Source organism: Chelonoidis abingdonii, chromosome 9, assembly GCF_003597395.2.
Source record: "Chelonoidis abingdonii isolate Lonesome George chromosome 9, CheloAbing_2.0, whole genome shotgun sequence".
NCBI lineage: Eukaryota > Metazoa > Chordata > Testudines > Testudinidae > Chelonoidis > Chelonoidis abingdonii.
The window spans coordinates 82,702,506-82,719,755 of NC_133777.1; the positions used below are offsets into that span (position 1 = coordinate 82,702,506).

The 17,250-nt window shown below is 43.8% G+C and overlaps 1 protein-coding gene across 2 annotated transcripts in view; it reads left to right on the forward strand.

Annotated features, from left to right (window-relative positions):
• CORO2B (coronin 2B) overlaps window positions 1-17,250 on the forward strand; it is a 125,701-nt gene that overhangs the window by 53,952 nt on the left and 54,499 nt on the right. For both annotated transcript variants that reach the window (XM_032764345.2, XM_075069744.1), the window contains exon 2: window positions 9,302-9,502. In XM_032764345.2, the coding sequence (XP_032620236.1) occupies window positions 9,302-9,502 (201 nt within the window). The remainder of the gene's footprint in view (window positions 1-9,301; window positions 9,503-17,250) is intronic.

The following is a 17,250-nucleotide window of genomic DNA, read 5'->3' on the forward strand; positions in this document are numbered from 1 at the left end:
CAAATAAAATAACTTGTTCAAAAAAGTAAAACTGTTACTTTAAATAATAATAATTTCTTTTTCAAAGTAGAAAGTACCCTCATGTGATGCTGTGCAGATGGAAGAGCCCAAACTCCTCCTCCTCTTCCTCAAGTGGTGGCTTCCTTTGGTTGCTCCCCCCACCAGCAGATGTGATGCAGCCCTCACATCTGAAACCCAGGCGTTAATGATTCCTCTCAGCCCTTTCTCCTGGGTAGATCCCCACGAGAGGTGGGTGGGAAGTGGTTTTCCTGTCTTGTGAGAATTTGACACTGTGAAAAATTTTCTCATCTCCAATTGGGATGAAAAGTCAAAATTTCAACTTTTCACAAACTGAAAACCCAAAAAATGTTTAGGTTCAGATCAATGGAAAAAAAATTTGCTGCGTTTTTTGCGCTTTTTTCCTTTCAGTTGTGTAAATTTACTAAAATTTTTAAACGAAATTTGTTTCGATTGTCAAAAAAAAAAATCCTGATCCTCTTGTTCGACAGCCTTGAAACTCTTTTACCGAAAATGTTTCAAGTTGGGTGGCTTATTGAACCTGACACTGTTTTGTGACATTTCAGTTATGACAAATCTGGTTTGGTTTGGGGGGTTTTTGTCCAAAAAAAAAAAAAAAAAATCCCAACTAGCAGTACCATTCAACTTTGCAGCAGTTATAGTAAAGAGAGGATTTGCTAATGACTGATGGGAAATGGGGACTCCATTGTCCCAGAGCAGTGTTTAGGGAAAGCCCCTGGCGGGCCAGGCCGGTTTGTTTATCTGCCACGTCCGTAGGTCCGGCCGATCGCGGCTCCTACTGGCCGCGGTTCACTGCTCCAGGCCAATGGGAGCTGCTGGAAGTGGTGCGGGCCGAGGGACGTACTGGCTGCCGCTTCCAGCAGCTCCCATTGGCCTGGAGCAGTGAATTGCTGTCAGTGGGAGCCACGATCGGCCGGACCTGCGGATGCAGCAGGTAAACAAACCAGCCCAACCCACCAGGGGCTTTCCCTACACAAGCGGTGTCCAAAGTTTGGGAAACACTGGCCCAGAGGATTTTTCCAAAACTAGAAGCAGCCTGTGTGGTAGGCCCCAGTGTGATGCTGAATATCAAATGGTCCTTCTGTTGGCTGGAGGTCAACAGTCCCTCCTTGCTCAGCGGTAGTACTGAGACAAGACTGAGTGGAGCTGTAGTTTCTAGGTTTTTCATGGCTCCTTCACCAGCTTTCTGTGTGTTGAGCATGTCCGTGAGGAAGAAGATCAGGTCAGCCAGAGGGCAAAGATCATACCTGAGCAATGGCCCCCCAAAGGTGCTTTGGTGGCAGCCATCTTTCGACCCAAGCTTCCCAGCCATGGCTCTAGCAGCTCCTTGTTTTTCTCTGTCACTAAAGCTGCCAGGCTGCCCTAATTCTGTCACAGGAACTGGTGCACCTGGGAGGTCTCTTCTCAAGGCTCTTCTCCTGTCACCTGAAGAAAGGTTTGCCGTGATTCAGGCCCTGAGCAATTTCAGGGCTCGGCTCACCAGCACTTGCGGTTGTAGGTAGGATGCTCTCTACGGAAATAGCACCATTTATGCTATGTGGTAACATAGTACCTCATAGTACATCAGCAAATTCAAGAGCTTCTTACTGTTTCCTATGTCCCTATTGCTTCTTCTGTTTCTTATGGCGAAAGCTCTTTGGGGACGCAAAAAGGCAGGAAAATGAGCGAAAGCACTTCTTATATTGCCACTGACTAGGCAACTTCAGCAAACTCATGTATTCTATTCATCTCTCCATTCATCTTAACGGGAATAGAGATGGAGTTTGGTATCCTTTGGGGTCTTGCTTGTTAAGTGACTCTTGGAAGAGTGAGAACCCTTGACCCATTCCACATAGGGTGGCATCAAGTTCCTGTCAGAGCTCTAGCAGGATTTAGAAAAGAACTTGCAAGGCTCTCCACTTCTTCCCTTTATCCTGAAACTACATTCATAGCAGGCGATGCCTTTCAGACTGTTTTGCATGTCCTAGACAGAGCATAGCCAGGTCCTCTCCTCCCTCAGAGATGAGAATGTGGGCTTTGGGACTTGCATTCAGGGTAAAGAAAGAGGAAAAGCCATGTACTAGCCCATACACTTAGTCCCTTCAGCCCTGCAAGTCTTACATCAGATGCTTGCCAGAGTTGGAAATAAAGACCTGCAGCAGGGTGGGGTTGAAAAAGGAACTCACTGTTCTGAGTCTGGCAAGAGGAAACAACCCACAAGTCCAGGAATTCTCAGCTCCCATAGTGATTGCAACCATTTCCATATACCCATAAGAAAGGCCATGAGGTTCCTAACTTATGGGCAAGGGATCCTGACATTTTCCCTGTTTGTACCATGGGGCTGCGACAAGGAGAAAGATGGGAGGCAGTGTCTGACACTTCAAAGTGTAAGCTCCTTGCTCCGGGAACACTGGCTTCTGCAGTTACCTTTGTGTGGCACAAAGATTATATTATCCATCCAGACACAAGATGCTCTAAGATACTCTTACATCAATGGGATGCAATAAGCTCTGTAACGTGGTGACAAGATCCCAAGGCTTCTAGTGTTGCCTATGCGGGGGAAGACTTTGCTGGTGGGAAGGTGACCTGACACTCTCCTCTTTTACAGGCAGTTCCTATTGAATGACTAGTCGTTATTAAAGACAAAATCCCTTGTTAAGAGAAGTCGTTAGCAGGATGGAGAAATTATTGACAATCCTTTGTTCATTCTTATGAGCAAATCTAAGATGGTCTCTGCACATTTCAATGTACATAAAGCATAAAACGTTCATTGGGAATTCTTTTTTTTTTTTAAGGAAAAATACATGGAAATGAGAAAATATAAATGTTCCTTCTTCCTCCAAATCCTTCACCTTGGACATTTCTAAGGGGATCTGAAATAAGCTCCAGCCTCTAGTATCTCTTAGGAAGATACTGCAGGGTACCTGTATGGGGCTGCATGCTACTTAGAGTATGTCTACACTGAAGTTAAACACTCACGGTTGGCCTGTGCCAGCTGACTTGGCTTGCAGGGCTCGGGCTAAGGGACTGTTTAGTTGTGGTATAGATGTTTGGGCTCGGGCCGCACCGTGTGAGGTGGGAGGGTCCCAGAACCCAGGTTCCAGCCCACGCCTGAACGTCTACACTGCAACTCAATAGCCCTTTAGTCCGAGCCCTGCAAGCCCGAGTCAGCTGGCATAGGCCAGCCACAGATTTGTAATTGCAGTGTAGACGTACCCTTAGTGTTATCTAATTGCTCATGTGACATTGCCGTCCTGAGGCAGCCAAGGCGCAGAGAGCAAGGGATGGCTTGTCACTGCAGCACCTTCTAGTCAGGATCCCGTGTATGTGCACTGGTGGGGCCATATAGAGTCAGCCTTGACTTGGTGCTTGACTAAAGGCAATCTCTGTGCACGGCTTAAAGGATCTTTTACTGCCAGCTTCTCCCACAGGAGGACAGCATGGCTGACTGGGCTAGTGGGGGAGCAGGGGTGTATGCAGAAGGGCAGCGGGACGTGTCCAGTCTCAGCTATTCTGTAACCAATCAGTTCTAAAGGGACAGACTGATCAATGGTCTAATGAGACTCTTCTAACTGGGAACACCTAAAGTACATAACTGAACTTTATTGCTCTTGTCTTTTCTGCTTGTGCGTCCACACAGGGCTCCTAAGGTTCTGCCCAACCCCTGAGCCTCAAAGTCCTTGTCGCTGACCTTGGCAGAGAGGCCGCCCCCAGGATATTGAATTTTCCATCTTGCACTATGATCTCAAAACACTCTTGCTTTCACTGGAGATAGATTGATGGAAAATAGCCTTTTTGCCCTCAAATTAAAAAAATGGAAACGTGTTTTTCCCCCCTACACTTCTTTGTAGCAAATAGTATTTTCCAGCAGGCTTGACCTGAGCTGTCTGCAGCTGCTCTTCGAATGTGTATAACGCAAAGCATGGTAACCAAATAGTTGCAAACAAAGATCTAGCAGATGCTCCATTGTCATATGTATTGAACTTCCAAATTAAAAAAAAAAAATCAAACTGCAAATACTGGTTACATATGGCATTTAGAGATGATTTTAGAAGGAAGAAAGAGCAGCTGATCATCTTCATTTCAATATGTTCTGAAAAAGCTTACCAAATTTACCAATGTCTTGCAAGCATGTGTCTGGCTTGCACTTGGGCATAGCTTAACTCCCACTCCTTCCATACACTCCCATAATTTGCATGTTGAAATGCTTATGTGTATGTCACCTCTGGCCCCTGAAAATGGAATGGAACAACCTGGCACTGTTACATTTCAGAATTCACTTCTGTGAGTCACCTCTGTGTGAGTATTTCCTCCATCCAGGTGAAAACACTTGCATAAAGATAGTGGGAAGAGTTGGTTACACTATGATAGCTCACTAAACCAGAGAAAGCATTTACTCTCAGATTTTTTGGTAAAATGTTAATACCAGGAAGACAAATGACAATTTTCAGGTTGTGACTAGTACACTTCAATGTGTATGAATTACAGAAATGTAATTAGTGCTGCAATGCAGGTCTTACTTTCCTGAAAAGTTCCAGATGGGAAAGCTTAATCTGCCAGAGTAATCTATTGAAGGATCAGGACTGGAGAAGCAAAGTATTTAAAACTGACTTTCCAGCCAACCTTTAGCATCTCGCATTAATCATGGAGCAAAACAATGACAAAAGCATACTGCTGCTTATGCAAGACGGTCATGGAGGAAAGAATGACTTTTAATATTATTTTACTGTTTGTTAACAGGGATAAGGCTGCACTCAACTGTTTGTATCACAAATCAGCTACAGTACAATGCTCCTGTAAAGGATTTAGGATAGCTGACTTAGAATTAAATTTGTTTCTCTGCAAGAATAGCAGCTCAGATCAAAACGATTTGGGCCTGATTCTATGCTCCTGCAAATTGGCGATAACTCCATTGGCTTTACGTGGGTGCGACAGTGGTGTAAGAGGAGAATCGCGCTCTGAATTCCAAAACAGCTGCAGAAGGTACGCTTGTACTTTGCAGTAAGTGGAGTCCAATAAGTGGAGAAATAAAATGCAAGACGTTAGAGTTCACTAATGAAAGATTTTGTGATGTGCACACTTTAAAATTAAAGTCAACAGCACTCACTCATGTATTACCTCTTCAGAATAACTTTGTTGCCCAGAACACGTAGCCCATGATAACAAACCAAACCAACCAGAAACAAGTTGAGCAAGTTCATAGAATTGAGTATAATGTGTGTAAAAAGAGTGACTCTCCCAGGTCGGAGACTGTTGGACCCTCAGCCCTGATCCTGCCCCTCTAGCTTATACACACACAGTCAGGGTTACTTGCAAGAGGAAGAAGGCAGGGGGGCCCTGGGAGCTGTTTCACTGCCATCTTTCACATACTAATGATAACAATAGCTTGATGTGAAAGAAAATGCATCCAATTTTCCTCAGAAGCCTTGTAAATACCTGACGTAAGATACATGAAATAAATCTTGTTTGAAAGGAGTCCACAGGCAGCTGCCATATATACTGCTGAAGAACTGTGTTTCAAAATGGTATTGCTGTTATGGGCATATTGGCTAGTTTCTTTTGCCTCTATTACACTTTTAGCTGCTATTATTTTGTTGTTCCTGTAGCACCTAGCAGCCCCCGGACCTTATTGTGCTACGTGATATACAAACACAGTCCTGTCACTAACTGCTGTGTACAGAGGGGAGAAAACCTGAGGCCCAGGGAGATGAAGTGACTTGCCCAAGGTTATCCAGCAGGGACAGAGCCAGAAATAGATCCCAGAACTCGAGGTTTCCAGTCCTGCATCTACACTGATATTATGGAACACTAGGGTTGAAATCCTGGCCTTCTTGAAGTCAGTGGGAGTTTTACTTTTGATTTCAGTGGGGCCAAGATTTCACCCCATAACTGCCTTCACGTCTGCCCAGGTATCCCTGTCTGAGAACTTGGAGAACACTCTCGCATGGGAATTTGAGCTAAAGCACAGAACTATTGCTCTCCTGTCCTTTGGGAAACCTATGGGTATCCTGCACCAGGCCAGCATACTTGGTTTTAACAACTGGAAAGGGGAGGATAAAACTTGAGAGGGAGGAGAGAGCTAGAAATCATGTCATCAGTGGTTCTTGACATTGCTCGTGTTGATAGGAGCTAAAATGCTATGCAAATATAACTTGTAGTGTATTTTTGCTATTTTCCCCTAGCATTAAAAAACCCCTCTAATTTTATAAACCTTCTGATCCTAGCAATTTTGGGGGGGACCGCAAACACCTTTGAATGGGTTTTTTCCCTTGTCTTGATCTGTCCTAAGTCATCTGGGAGCCTCCCTCCCCAAGCATTCTGACTGTCACCCATTTCTAACATATCTCTTCCTGTTCTGAAACTCAGTCCGCATCAGAATGGGCTCTGCAGCTGAGTGGGCTAGCGGCCTTTAAATCTTGGAGGTCTATTTGTGCTGGCTGTTTGGGATGCACTTCCTTCCTCCCAGAAAGCTTCACCCCCACAATTCTCCCAGGCGATGTTGGCTTGATGTGTGAGATTTAGTCGAGTCTCCCACGTGAAAAGATTAGCTGTTTAAGGCACCACTGTTTCTCCTCTGCCCCCAAAACAAACATTCATCCAAAAAAAAGTTCAGTCAGGAGAATCCCCTGTGTCAGGGAGTTGATAGCAGCAGTGATCGTTGTATCACACAGTGCAGTTCTTCTCAACAAAACAGTGTGAAGCAATTTCCAGATATTTCACTTCCTGGCTCTGTGCAGCACAGAAGCGTTTGAGCTACTTGACATTGTTTAATGTCACTGAGGATGAAGGAGAGGAATGCTTGAACTCTCCAGTGAAATGTGCACTCGGGCTTATGGCTTCCTTTCATTATGGTTGGACCAGAGCAGAGGCTTGGCTACCTTTCTGGGCGGGGGAAAAATAACAGGGACATGAAACCAGAAATCTAAGGATGCTGAAATCCTGAAAACAAGAACGTTAATCTCACTCTTCTTTTTTTTTTTTTTTTTTGTTTTGAGTCCCAATTATATAGGACACCTCTAAACAGCTTATATACAAAATACACACTAGACTATAACAAGGTTCAAAAAGAGCTAGATAAGTTCATAGAGGACAGGTCTATCAATGGCTATGAGCCAGGATGGGCAGGGATGGTGTCCCTAGCCTCTGTTTGCCAGAAGCTGGGAATGAGCGACAGGGGATGGATCACTTGATGATTCCCTGCTCTGTTCATTCCCTCTGGGGCACCTGGCATTGGCCACTATCAGAAGACAGGCTAGTGGGCTAGATGAACCTTTGGTCTGACCTAGTGTGGCTGTTCTTATGTTGACCAGAAAAAAAGCAGAGACTTCTTATTTTCTGTGGAAAAACCAGGATGGAGGAAAGTAAAATTTCACACTAACTCTTCATCATCAATTGCCAAAAGGTGAATAAAGCACCTATAATTTCGTTGCTGTGATTGGATGAGTCTCCTACAGAATCTGGCTTGGTTTTCTTTGGCTAAGAACAGAGTAGTATGGGCTGGTATTATACACTTCTAGTAATTATAGTGTTTGCCTGGCAGCGAATGCTATAGATATGTAGCTGATGCTATGGAACAGACCATTCATGTGAGTTATGCCAAGACAAGAAGTGGGTGGAAGGGCCCATCTAAAAAATAGGCTCACTTTGTCGAACGAAAGACTCCAGTTGCACGTGCTTCTCTGTTTAAGTGCTCACTTAAATTCATTTGTCAGTAGATGCTAGTCTGTCCTGGAGAATATAAACTGCTTGGAGTCCCTAAGTATGAAATTGTCAGTGTGTGATAGAGGTTTAAGTGCTCATGCTTTTCTCAATGTTTAAAATGCCTTAACTCCTTATAGTATAAGGCTTTACTGTGGTCCCATACGTATGCTACCATAAAGACTTTTTCTTTAATCAACTTAGGAAAATAACCACGCACACAACCCCTACTAATGTAGCAATGTTTGCACAAGTCGGACCATATTTTATTTTTCTTCTTTTTGTGCATATCATAAATTCTAAACAACAGTGGGAACAAGCAAAAATGAGTGCACAGTGACACTGGTTTGCATCTAAACACGTTCAGCATGATTGTATGCACTCTTTTTGGGAAACTATGCAAATAGGTCTCTGGAATCTTCTCAGGTGCATACAGTTATAGCATCTGTGTGGATGATTGAGGTAAATGTTCCAGCAATGCTAATGGGGTTGTGTTGCATGTATGTAAAGTAGCATACTATACATTCCAGTTAAGCATGTAGCTTGAAAAGTGGCTTTTTTAAAAAATCTACTTTTGGAAGTAATACATGGAACTAGACAGAAATTGACTTTTCTCCAGTTTGTGGACTTTATACACTTAACGGCACCTTGAATTTAGTCAGTTTAATGGCTTCCCCTGCATTGTTAGTTGTAGGTCCTTCACACAAATGGGAAAAATGAGAAAAAAGGACTAGTATTAAAATTAACAGGAAGAGCCAAGGACAGGTGGGGGTTGCCTGGAAACTGCCTTTAACTCTTTTTTTTATCCTAGACAGGGTAGATGTCAAGACCCTGGAATCTTTAATTCTGTGTCATAGATCCCTATCTTCAGTTCTTTGGGATACCAAATGTCCACTGACTTCCAGGCGTGTTCACTTTTGTACAAGGAATATGTATTTTGAAAGCAGAAAGATGGCTGTTCATCGTTTCACTGAGTACTTTGAGGAGAGATACTATGTAAAACTATTGTATTTGTATTGAGGCTTTGATTAATTGCAGCACTCAGCTTTTTTTTAGTGTTGTCGTTAGCTTGGGAATAGTTCTCTGTACATTTGCAAAAAGTAGGCGAATGAGACAGCTCGTTAACACAAAGTATGCATCGCCTGCTGGTTAGCTACCCAGCTTTCTTTTACTCTTCAGATGACAATCCAAATGTTTCAAGCTTTGCTTCCTTTGTTTTAAAATAAATCTTTGGAACAATTTCCCAGCAACCCTTGCAAGTTCTTTTCCTAGATCTCTATAGAAGGGAGAGAGAAATTTCTCAACTACAACTCTGGGTTTAAATTTTTGCCCTTCCTGTAGAGATACATCTGAACTGCAAAGTTCACCAGAGGATCTGAACTTGTCCAGAGTGTTTGGTGATTTGTAACCAGGGTCTGCCTTAAACCACATTATCTCCTAATGACAAGGAGGGAGGACTTAAACTACTCAGTGGTTTTTTTCCTGTGACCGTGCGGGTTAAGCGTAGAAGTCATTTGTGGCATTTGTTTCTCTTTCCATATGAAGACTGGACTATTGTAAAAATCTTCGTACATTTGCTCCACAGATGTCATGGCGTCCGCAGTATCGCAGTTCAAAGTTTCGAAATGTCTATGGGAAAGTGGCGAACCGAGAGCACTGCTTTGATGGGATTCCAATTACCAAGAATGTTCATGACAACCACTTCTGTGCTGTTAATGCCAAGTTCCTCGCCATAGTAACAGAGAGTGCTGGCGGAGGGTCCTTTCTTGTCATTCCACTGGAACAAGTAAGTAATTTTTCCTTAACAAACCTGATTGAAGTTCAGTGGTAATCTTAAAACACAGCTGTTAAAACACACGTTCTATCCCAGGAATCTCTTTAATATCATTGTGACAGGCTGAAATCTCTGGTATTTTTTTTCTTTTTAATTGTGGCTGTCTTGTTTAGGTAAGTGAGACTTTAAAGCTGGTTTAATGAATTGTATCTTTCTTCCATATCATTTAGGAATAAATAAAACATTTGTATGCAAACAGGCCTTCACTATAATGGCCCTTTGTATATTTTAGTCCATATCTGCATTAAGATCGCATTGCTGAGGTCTTCATCAAGCATTACTTAGTCCTTACTAATAACAGGCAAATAATCCACTGAAGTAGACAGGAGATTGCCTCAGCAACAACCCAATGGATTTGGCCCTAAAGCCTAGCACTCTTCCAAAGGAGCTGCTGCTAATGTTGCTACATAAGAGCCACAGCAGGAAACGTGTCTTTCCGAAATCACAAAGTCAGTTGTCTCTCAGCTGTGTTGTGCCTGGTACTGTGGAGTGGTGGATGTAACATTAGCCACTGGAGCTGGTGGCTACTGACCCGTTGTGTAACAGCTATCCTGTTGACTTTTGTCTCTTTGACCGGATCTTTCTAATTGCACAAAACTGAACACTGTTGTCCCACCCCCTGCCCCGCCTCTTCTCTGAGGCTCCGCCCATGCTCATATCATCCCCTCTTCCTCTGTTGCTTGCTCTTCCCCACCCTCACTCACTCGCTCATATTCACTGGGCTGGGGCAGGGGGTTGGGGCATGGTAGGTGTTGAGGGCATCAGCTGGGGATGGAGGCTCTGGGGTGGGGCTGGGGATAAGGAGTGCAGGGGGGCTCTGGGCTGGTGGCTGAGGCCCAGGGGTTCAGAGTGTGGGAGGGGGCTCTGGGCTGAGGCAGGAGGTTGGGGTGTGGGAAGGGGTATAGGCTCTGGGCTGGGGGTGCAGGCTGTAGGCTGGGGATGGGGGTTTGGGGTGCAAGAGGGGGCTCTAGGCTGAGGAGTTTGGAGTGTGGGAGGGGGCTCTGGAGTGAGGCAGGGGGTTGGAGCATGGGAGGGGTATGGGTTCTAGGCTGGAGGTGTGGGCTTTAGGATGGGGTCAGAAATGAGGTGTTTAGGGTGCAGGAGGGGGATCCAGGCTGGGGCAGGGAGTTGAGGTGTGGGGAGGGGTGAGGGCTTTGTCTGGGGGTCTGAGCTCTGGGGTGGAGCCAGGAATGATCGGTTTGGGGTGCAAGAGGGTGCTCCAGGCTGGGGCTGAGAGGTTCAGAGTGTGGGAGGGGGTTCAGAGCTGGGGCAGGAAATTGGGGTGCAGGTGGAGGTGTCGGTTCTGATAGGGAGTTTGGGTGTGGGAGAGGGCTCAGGGCTGGTGCAGGGTGTGGGGTGCAGGTTCCGGGTAGTGCTTACCTCAGAGGGCTCCCCAGAAGTTATGACATGTTCCTCGGCTCCTAGGTGAAGGCGTGGCTAGGCTGCTCTGTGAGCTGCCTCTACACGCAGGCGCCACCCCTGCAGCTCCCATTGGCCGGGAACAGTGGCCACTGGGAGCTGTGGAGCCAGCGCTTAGGGCAGGATGGGGGCAGCGCAGAGATCCTCCGTGGCCGTCCCTCCACCTAAGACCCAAGGGACATGTCGTTGATTCCAGAGAACCAGAGAGAGCCAGGTAGGGAGCCTGCCAGCCCCGCGCCAACCGAACTTTTAACAGCCCGGTCAGCCGTGGTGACCCAAGCCGCCAAGGTCCCTTTTCAACCATGCGTTCTGGTCGAACAGCTGGCAACCCTAGTTTGGGGTGGCTACGTATCCAAGCTGCTCCTTTTTCTCACCCGCATTCCCTTAACCCCATGTGCCTTGCAGCTACAGTGCCCAGTTCACAAGGCTTCATGGGCCATGTCAGGCACACTAAGAAGTACTGCCACGGGGCAGTACCTTGTTAGGTAGCCTCTGTCGTTCTTCTAAACTCAATAGGTTTCTTTGGATGTGCTCTTCGAGTTTAAAGAGAGCAATAAAACTAGGATAAAATTTAAGAGCTACACTATATCTTTACTCCTTTTCCTCTTCTCTGTGAAATTCAGACAATAAAGCCTTTTCCGTGGGTTTCTGTAAATGACAGTTCTGAAAATTTAATTGGCCCTTTTAAACTGGTGCCCTGAATCAGTCACAGCTGGGCAATCGGATGGACATCAGTCTCATCTGTCTCTTCCATGGACAAAACTGAGGCTCCCTTTCTCAGTCTGAAGGATCCCAACTCCTTGTGGACTCAGCTCCTATTCAGATAGGCTTGAATCCTTCATACAGATTTAATGGAGAGGAAAAATTGACCCAGAGTCTCTGTAGTGGAAACTTTAGTTACAGTTTTGAGTATTCCTTTCAACTCTCCTAGGTCTGTCACAAGGTCTTGATGACTTAACTGCTTGGCTTCATTATTCCTGCTACCAAATCTTCACAGCATAGTGTGGTGGAGAGATTACTGTGACTTTATAACACTCTGTCTGTCATCCTCCCGATAGCTTCTACTCGCCTTCTCCAATCTGTTCCACGTTCTGCTTGTCACTTTCACATCACGCTGGTTAAGCCTTATTTTGTGCTCTGACAGCTCCCACTTAAACTAAAGATTTATTTTAAGTTTTTATCACCTACCCTTAGAACCTTATGAACAATCAACCTGCAGGTGTATTTATAGTGCATAGTGTTTGAATGTTCAGCTTATAGTGATCTGATGTACAACATGGCCTCTTTTGGTACCGATCTACCCATTACACGTTGTAAGCTAATGACTGACAAGCTATGGCTTGCTTAAAAGCAACTCCAATCCATGCTTTTGTTTTCCCTTTAATTTTATTGCTATGTAGTGTATAGCTGGCTGTTATCTATGTAAAGCACTTTTATGTGTGTGAAGAATGGCACCTGCATTTAATAAATAATAAACCTATTGGAGTATTCATTTTTTTTCTGCAGATAACCTTGCACTTTATCTTCCCCTCTGAGACTTGCTTCAGCTGTTAACATAAGTTTGAAAATAAACTACTTCATGCAATTTTAACCTCCTGGCCATTCCGCAGATTCTTCAGAAATGGACTGATGGGAATATACTATGTTCTGTAAAAAGTAATATCTGTCACCAGTGGTCATTCCTGGTTGAACAGCCATTGCTGTGGCTGACTCACTACTCTCAGCCTCTGCTGTGTCTCTTGGAAGAATTTATTGTATGGCTTCAACTTCGCAGCTAAACTCACTAAATATTACCTTTGGTTGGAATGCAGTTTCTTACACTTTTGCATGTGCAGCATTGACAGGTAGTAGTTTGCTAGTGACATGAACAGCCCAGCTTTCAATTACCGTGAAGAGACTTAATAAATCTTACACTTTAATCTTGTTTGCTTTGCTTCCATCAGAATAGTAGCTCAACCTTGACCTAATATGCACTGGGCTAAATCAAGTGCCCAGGGTAAAGGAGACTTGGTAACATTTTTACCAGTATCAGCAGGTAGCCGTGTTAGTCTGTATCCACAAAAACAACAAGGAGTCTGGTGGCACCTTAAAGACGAACAGATTTATTTGGGCATGAGCTTTCGTGGGTAAAAAACCTCACTTGCATCTGAAGAAATGTTTTTTTTTACCCACAAAAGCTTATGCCCAAATAAATCTGTTCGTCTTTAAGGTGCCATCGGACTCCTTGTTATTCTTACCATTGTGTCTCAGCCCCCAGGGGCATGGTACTCCAGCTGGAGGAATGGTAGGTGTCCAGCAAGATGCTACCTTGCGTGCTTTCAGCTCCAGCATATACTGACCAAGGATGTGTTACTCTTTATTAAGGAGTGAGGATGGGCCTGTTGCTGTCCGGTGTGACTTGCCTACTCTGCAGTGCTCTGACGCATCCTGTCTTCCATAATTAGGATGGCTCTTGTGACAAACATGCTGCCAGGCCCATGTTCTGCTTTCCTATCCACAACACCTAGTGCAACTTCTACTGGGGAGGCAGGGTTTTGCCTTTAATATCAGTAAACAGACTTGTGACGATTGAACTGAAATGCAAAAGAAGGGAAGTATGGGGGGGGATATCTATACTTAATGTATGCTTTTAAAATAAACATTTTATAATGCCTATAGTTCCTACAAAGTCAAACGATTCATTATATGGAAACCCTACAGGATTCTTGCTGCATGATCAATAAGCTTCAGGCTGGACAGGTTCCAAAATCTACTTGTCCTTGTAAATGAGTGCAGCTCAGGATCATGAATATTGCTAAGAGCTACTTTCAGTCTTGAAGTAACTTAATTGACATCATTTTACCCCAACTTTCAGTTTGTCCCAAGTACTTGAGGATGATTTGATTAAATAAACTGGGTAGAGGTTTCTGGCTTTTGGCATAATGAACATAACACTCAGCTGCATATATTGTACAAGGATAGAAAGCTTCCTGGCCGGCCAGCCATTGGGAGGTAGTGGTACCTGAATGTTGCAGCCGGCTGTAAGAACAGATCACATCTGAATTCTTGCGTCACTGCTTTCCTAAGCCCATCAGTCTGTTGTTTAAAAAAAATATTTTGTCCAGTAAACTTTCCAGGTCTCTTGTGAATTTGTCTTTAATTTCTTGCGTAGAATCAATTGCAGATGGAGGGAACTGTAATCATCATTTTAATTGCAGTGCACAGCTTGAATCTTATTAATATTCTAAAAACAAGTCGCTGTAGCTAAACAGTGTTAGGCCAGAGATGGAGATTAATGTATTTTTCCTAGTCTATTCAGTGTTTCAGCTACTGAATCATTTTAACCTATAATTATGAATATGCCAACCATACTCCAATAATGTTGACCAGCGGTAAACCTGTAGCTGTTAACCCTTGTGGCTAACACATCACTTTTTATTTCTGGTAAATCCAACATGGGATCAATGGATTAGGAACAGACAGTACACTAAATTAGTTGCAGTCTATACCTGGAGGAATCATCACCAAAGATGTAGAAGTCCTCACGAATATTAAATATCAAGACAGTCATTTCATTCATTCTTATCAGAATGGAGCTTGGTGAAATGTTGAAAACTGCATACGGACTCCTTGGTGCAGTGTTATAATTTCATCATTTTTAAAAATAGAATCTGATTAGTTCATTAAGAGGAAACCAATTTTTTCTGGAAATAAGCAGCCTGCTAATTAATGTTCATCCATATTTAGTGAAACATAATCAAGGTAACCTGGATACGGCAGATCTACTCCAGGATTTAATTTGCTCCTAACTTTCTTTTTCTTTTCATTCTTGTGCACTGTTCTGCATTGGAAAATGTTTTTAAAGCTACAGTACATTTGCATACTTTGGACCATATGTTCCCATTATTGCATACCAGAAATCAATGTAACTTGCTATAAAACCTGCCTTCATGTTCTAAGCATGAGCCAAGCCCACCTGCTTTGTACTCACCAAACCAACTTGAAGCACAGAAAAGGTCCAGCGTAGAATATCCGCAAAAGACTTGCCAGCTCCCTGGAGTGGGTGTGGCCAGATGCACCAAAGAAGTCAAGACAAAGGAAAATCAAAACCGAAACCCTGGAAACAAACCAAAAAAACTGTTCAGATTCAAACTGAATGTTTTGTTTTGATGAAAAATTTATGATGGTATTTTGGCTGGGTGGCCAAAAAGGAATTTGTCATTTAATTTTTTTTTTCACGAAACACCATTTTTGGACCAGTCTTGTCTTTGCTACAGATTGTGTTATGTAGCAGTGCAGGAGCCTTGGCTTTGATCTTCAGTGGGTGCCCCCAGGTGCTAAAATCTCAGCTGTAAAAAAAAAAAAAGAAAAAAAAAAGAAAAGAAAAGAAAAAAAAATCAGAGGGCATTTTTAAAAATGTTGACCTTGACTTTTCCCAGCCTCACACAGAACCTGAAATGGAAGACACTACTCATGCCCTATCCAGGGTTTCCCCACTATCCAGCTAAAATTACCCTGACCACCTGAGTACTATCATAGCTGGCTAGAATTGCTCTTCTCTCTTGGTGGGTAGGATGGCGTTATTCGGTGCCCATCCAAATTGGGATTAAACTGCTGCATGTTCAGTCAAAAACTGCACTTCAACTTCTTACTTAGCACAAAATACGTGGCCCCAGATCCCTTCTGTAGCTGCAGCATTCCATTCTATTGCCCTCCATCCTCTCCTTGGTTATCATCAGTGGGTCTCCATGGCCCCTTTGCCCCCCTCAGAAGGAATCACTCTTTCCTTTTCAGAAACCCATCCTTTGGGTCTCCCTCCATCGGTCTCTCCACTTGCTTCCTGTGACTTCCATCTCAAAAGCCCTGATCAAACTCATCTAACAAATGGAAACCAACAGAAACTAAGCTTGTAAAGAGATCCAGACTTCCATGTCAGATGTTTGCAACCTTCATAGTGGCCAAGTTCAAAATTTGCTGCTGCCTAAAATAAAAACTCTTAGATCTTCTGACAAGACATAACTAAGAGCAGGGCAGAGGTAGCCTAATAGTTTAACTGTAGACGGTCAGGCTAAGACCTTGGAGGACTCAATAAATACATTTACATAATTTTTCATGTAGACGAGACAAATCTATTTGCACTCTTGAGTGTTTGTGTCATAAGAATGTGAATATTTAGCTGCTTCTAGAGGGCTGTTTACATTGGAAAGCAATAACACAGGATTACGTTTTCTTTCAGTAGATATCTCCTTCCTGTCATCTATCTTCTCCATGTTGCCGTGTCCTTCCATCTGTCTCTTAAACACAACTGCCCCGGCTCCCCCCGGCTCCTCCATCCCATTTGGCATCCTCTCACCTCACACCTCTCCACATTGCTGCATCAGCAAACCGATGAGGATTGCACTGTTGTGGACCCTACAGAACCGGGTTGTCCCACCACTATAAAACTTGTGCTGTCTTTTTTTTTCCAGAGTGGGTGTGGGAGCGCCCATGATCTCTGGTGCTGGAGCGAAAAGGAAAAGAAAAACTAAGCAGAAAGGCTGCCCACTCATCCACATTGTCGTTCAGGCACTGACACAAGAATACAGTCCTAACAAATTACTTCCATTAAAGAGGAGAGACATGGAGAACGTCTGTGTGCCCTGACTCAGCAATAGCCCTATCGCTGTCTCTGTTAGCAGGAGCAGAATAAACACGGGCAGACAAAGCTCATTGTAGCTATGACTGCAGTCCAGCGGAATTGGGTGGGGAACTCTGCACATGAAAACAATTCAGGAAAATGAGCCAGTCGTTTGCTATCTAACAGCAATGTCTAGAAATGCACTTTAGTTCATTTTCACTTCCAGGCACAGTCTTTGCAATAAATTGCAGTTTGGACCACCGTCTTGTTAATGTAATAGACCTATTTTCTCTGTGCCGTGAAGACGCATGCACTGTTATTTCATTTGCACCTAGACGTATTCAAGACACTGGCTGATCTCTCTCTCTCTCTCTCTCTCTCTCTCTCTCTGTGTATATGTGTGTGTGTATATGTGTATATATTTTATATATATACATACATACACACACTGTATTTAATTTGAAAAGATATCACACGTTTAGATGCATCTTTAACATTTTCAAATAAATTCTCTCATTACGTGGCAATCATATTAAAGTCATGTCAATTACTCCTTTTATTGCATGATAAAATCCTGGAAATCTTTCTTTTTCAAAACACAAAACCAACTCCCTCCTCCTCCCCTCCCTCGTTTTCTTGAGCTCACCTTATTTCTCCGTGTTGTGTAACATAGGATTTGTGTGCC